The 4,542-nt window shown below is 36.6% G+C and overlaps 2 protein-coding genes across 2 annotated transcripts; one reads left to right on the forward strand and one right to left on the reverse strand.

Annotated features, from left to right (window-relative positions):
* Window positions 1–543: 543 nt before the first annotated feature.
* Window positions 544–1,814, forward strand: LOC107765946 (casparian strip membrane protein 3-like). Its single transcript, XM_016584641.2, has 3 exons — window positions 544–844; window positions 1,278–1,401; window positions 1,492–1,814. Exons 1-3 carry the CDS (start codon window positions 624–626, stop codon window positions 1,705–1,707), a joined length of 561 nt encoding a protein of 186 aa, XP_016440127.1. The 5' UTR covers window positions 544–623; the 3' UTR covers window positions 1,708–1,814.
* Window positions 1,815–2,060: 246 nt separating this feature from the next.
* LOC107765943 (pentatricopeptide repeat-containing protein At5g15300-like) lies at window positions 2,061–4,113 on the reverse strand. The gene has a single exon (XM_016584638.2). It carries the CDS (start codon window positions 4,080–4,082, stop codon window positions 2,484–2,486), a length of 1,599 nt encoding a protein of 532 aa, XP_016440124.1. The 5' UTR covers window positions 4,083–4,113; the 3' UTR covers window positions 2,061–2,483.
* Window positions 4,114–4,542: the final 429 nt, after the last annotated feature.

Below are 4,542 nucleotides of genomic sequence, written 5' to 3' on the forward strand. Positions count from 1 at the left end.
TTGATATGTTAAGCATTTTCTAAAATAACCTTCTCCTTGCCCCATCTAAAGTACACAACTAAAATAAGAAAAGACAAATGCACAAATAGAAGGAAGAGAGAATTGAGAATCTAAATACCACTTGTTTTTACATAAAGAAATGAGAATCAAAGAATGTGAACAGCTAGCTATTCACCAGATATCCTTACACCAAAAATATCAAAAGGAAAATACAGCTCATTTTTTAAATGAGAATCTAAAAACCAAGGAGTCAATAAGGTGAATAACAACTTTGTAGTAGCACCCGTGACAAAATGTTCCAAAATATACATCTTTTGGGACCAAATTAAGTTGGCAGATTTTCAAGTTCAAATTGGCAATGCATGAGACTACCAAGAAAGTAAGATTGTCAAGACCAACCGTTCCACTTATGACTTTCCTCAATTTGGGTATTTTTTTAAACTTACATAGTGGATTCTTGATTGTACAATTTGAGACTAACAGCATTTTTCCTAGTATAAATAACATGCTACTATTCTTCTTTGTGTACCATGCATAACAAAAGTTGATAAGCAATCGAAATTACTTTGAAACCCTTGAATTAATTGTTTATTACTTCTACTGGATAGTAAATTGAGGAGAAGATGAAGTCAGGTGGTGTTGAAGCTGGAGAGGACTCAAAAGATTCAAAGCCAAAGCCCAAAGGGAACAGAGGAATTTCATTTCTTGATTTTATTATGAGAATATTTGCCATTATAGGTACCTTGGGAAGTGCAATTGCCATGGGAAAAACTAATGAAACCCTTCCCTCCTTCACGGAGTTCATCAGATTTAAGGCTGAGTACAAGGATCTTCCCACTTTCACGTAAGATAAATATACTATTCTATTTTATATATATTGCAATATAAAGAATATTAACACGATCAATATAATTTAACTGTTAACAGTAGGTTGCCTTATAAACATTATTGATGTTCTACACTATAAGTAAAATTTAAGCTATGATAGTAAATTAGTTACCATTTTTATCACGTTATCAATTAATGTTTGTCATGGAAATTTAAGTAATTAACTTATAAGTGACACTATGATGTAATTATGTAAAAAAAATTTTTGTTGCACCCCATTAGTACTTCATAGAACGTAAACTCTTCACCTTTAAATGATTTAGTAGTATAAATTTATTCTACATTGTTAGTGTATAGAAGTTAAGTTTGTTTTTTCCGGTCTAATGGTATAAATTATCCATTTGCTACAATTTTGCACTCGTTGACGTAAAATCTGTGAAAACTCATAGGTTCTTTGTGGTAGCGAATGGCATCGTTAGCGCATACCTGGCTGTATCTCTTGTCCTATCCATCTTACACATTGTCATGGCTGGTGCAAGAATAACCAGGGTGGTTTTGGTCTTCTTTGATACGGTAAATTCTTGAATTAATTAGCTTAATTTGCAACTTCATATTTTAATTATCTTTACGTACAATAATTTCTGAGCTGATAATTAAACTCAGGTGATGATGTCATTTTTGACGTCTGGAGCATCAGCAGCAGCAGCTATAGTATATTTGGCACACAAGGGAAATGAACGTGCAAATTGGATTGCTATATGTCAGCAGTATAACTCATTCTGCGATCGTGCCTCTGGCTCTTTGGTTGGATCGTTTATTGGAGTTCTTGTGTTTGTGCTGCTGATTATATTGTCTGCCCTGGCTCTTTCAAGAAATTGATTTCGTCCTTTAATGATCACTTCCTGCGGGAAGAAAGAACGTTTTCCTATTGCTTTGTTTTTGATATTGTATGTTTGCATTCGAAGAAAATTCGATTTTTTGAGCTATTTTCTCATCTTAATTCTTACAAGCTGTTATTACATCTGTTTGTCTTAGTGATTCTTCCTCTCATTTAATAAAGAAAATTGATATTTATAGTAGCATTCGTTCTGATAAACAGATGACCACGTTGTTTATATATCCCTGCAGCTCTTAACAACTTCATTACCCGGGTTGTCTGGAATCTTTTAACCCTCTAATTGCAAATTCATAATATACGCTAATAATTCTGTCAGCTAAGAATGACAACTGTCTTTGCTGAAAATCCATCAAGTAGATCAATTTTCTGTAAAAAGCTTAGGACCATATCAAGCAATAAAGTTATTTCAAGTCCTAAACTACCTGACACCCCAATCACATCCTTTAAAAAACAAAATAGTAATGGTGTAAGCACCAATAAAAGAACTACAAAAATGTCTAAATGATCAATGCAATAACATCAATGGACAACTGATAAAAACAGCAGAATTGAAACTTCCATGCCTCGTGCGCTACAGTGGTCTATGATGTGAAGAGGAGGAAGAGTTGGATCAAAAGTGTTGTCTTTGTACCCTTCCACAGAGGATGGACCTTCACGCGGGAGTTTAAGAAAGGGGCATTAAGATTGGTCGTGGATCACACATGGAGCTCTCCCAATCTCCGACCAGCCAATTTTAATTCTAAGAGTGCATAAGCTTTTAATCAAACAAAAAATTCTTGAGAGTGTCATCAGCCTCAATAAGAGTACAACCAGGTTCTTTCCAAACCCCATTGTCATCCATCAACTTCCTCACCCTTTCAACACCATCCCATTCATCTCTTGAAGCATAGATATTTGACAGCAAGACATAATCCCCACTGTCTTCCCTTCCCAATTTAAGCAGTTGCTCATTAGCATACCTTCCCAGCTCGACATTGGAATGAACTTTACAAGCTCCTAGCAGAGTTCTCCATATAATGGCATTGGGTTCAATCTCCATCGAGCTTATGAAATAAAACGCTTCATGCAGTAGTCCTGCACGCGCTAGCATATCCACCATACACCCATAGTGCCTTATGTTCGGCTCAATATTGTACTCAGCTCTCATCATGTTGAAATATTCTCTGCCCTCATCAACTTTTCCTGCATGACTACAAGCAACTAATACCCCCACAAAAGTAATTTCATTAGGAATATACTTCACTCTCCTCATATCTTCAAAAAGAGAAATACATTCTTCAGAATGACCATGGAAAGCTAATCCTAAAATAACTATGTTCCAAGACGACACATCCTTTTCTCTCATGCCTTGAAAAAGTTCAAGTGCTTTGCTAATGCTGCCACACCTAGCATACATGTCTACAAGTGCATTACCAAGAAATATACTTAACTCGCCTGCACCCATCTCGATAATAGATTGATGTATCTGCTCACCAACATCCAAGAATGCTGAATCCGTGCAAGCGGATAACAGGTGTAACATGGTAACCTCATCAGGGTGTTCCCCTGCACTTCTCATCTCTGCATACATTTTTAACGCATTCTCGTTTTCGCCACAAAGCAGATATCCAGAAATCATCGCATTCCAAGTCACAACATCCCGCTTTGGCACCATATTAAACAACTCCCTTGCATTTTCCATCTTCCTTTGCTTCAAGTACCCCGTGATCATTACGTTCCAAGAAACCAAGTCTTTAACTGGCATATCATCAAAAAGCCTCCTTGCCACATCCAATTCACCTCTCCTCGCATAACCAGCAGTCAAAGCAGACCAAGCAACGACGTCCCTCTTAGCAGAACCATCAAAAAGTTGGTCTGCAATTCTTATATCTCCAACATTCGCGTGAAAATATATAAGGGTATTCCTCGCAAATTTATTAGATTCAAATCCATGCTTCACAATTTTCCCATGAACGGTAAGGCCAGAAACAAGCCAAGAAAGCTTGGTACATGCCTTCAGTACAAACGGGAAAGTATAACTATCCGGGCGTATGTAACGTTTTTCCATCTGGGTATAAAGGGAAAGGGCAAGATAAGGCCTGAGACTCTGAGCTGAGCCTCTTAGCATGGTGTTCCACATGAAGGGCTCTGGTTGAGTAATTTGTGCAAACACTTTGTGGGCATAGTGAATAGAGGCTGAAAAAATAACGGCAGAGGCGTAAATGAGCTCCCTGAGAGCAAAACGATTGGAGTTGAAACCACTGATGATCATCAAAGCGTGAATTTGCTTTAGGGATTGGAGATCTTTGCATTTGCTCCATAGTGATGATTGCCGGTGAAGATTTGAACTCCTGCTTGTTATTGTCTTTTTGATCATTTACCTCTCATTCTTCTGCTCCGACGGATTTATGAACTAATATTGGGCCTGACCTCCTGGGCTTGATGTTTACTTTAGGATCCGAGTATTTAGAAGTAGGACCGTTTACTTCCATATTTGTTTTAAGAATTAACCCAACCTAACCATTTAAATTAAAAATATTCGGTTGAAGTATAAAATATGCATAATTTATGTATTATATATGTATAATCAATGTATAATTTATATATATGGATAGAAAAAGTAAACAATGAATATCGCCGGCTATTTGTGTAAAGATCCTAAAAAGATAAAATTACAGAATAGCCCTCAGTGAATTTCAAAAGGGGGAAGTGCACAGATAGCCACTGATTAGAGATGTCTTTATTTTTTAGCCATTATTTTAAATGTATTTACTCTTTAACCAGTGCTTAATAAAGTTTTACCCGCCGAACAAAAATACCCATGTGCTAGACATATG

The sequence above is a fragment of the Nicotiana tabacum genome, chromosome 17, assembly GCF_000715075.1.
Source record: "Nicotiana tabacum cultivar K326 chromosome 17, ASM71507v2, whole genome shotgun sequence".
Lineage (NCBI taxonomy): Eukaryota > Viridiplantae > Streptophyta > Magnoliopsida > Solanales > Solanaceae > Nicotiana > Nicotiana tabacum.

Excerpts from the sequence above, each read along its gene's own strand:
- LOC107765946 (XM_016584641.2), top strand. The coding sequence starts at position 624 with ATGAAGTCAGGTGGTGTTGAAGCTGGAGAGGACTCAAAAGATTCAAAG. Across the intron at positions 845-1,277 it reads AAGGATCTTCCCACTTTCAC|GTTCTTTGTGGTAGCGAATG; the intron begins GTAAGATAAATA and ends GAAAACTCATAG. Across the intron at positions 1,402-1,491 it reads TTTTGGTCTTCTTTGATACG|GTGATGATGTCATTTTTGAC; the intron begins GTAAATTCTTGA and ends AATTAAACTCAG.
- LOC107765943 (XM_016584638.2), bottom strand. The coding sequence starts at position 4,082 with ATGATCAAAAAGACAATAACAAGCAGGAGTTCAAATCTTCACCGGCAA.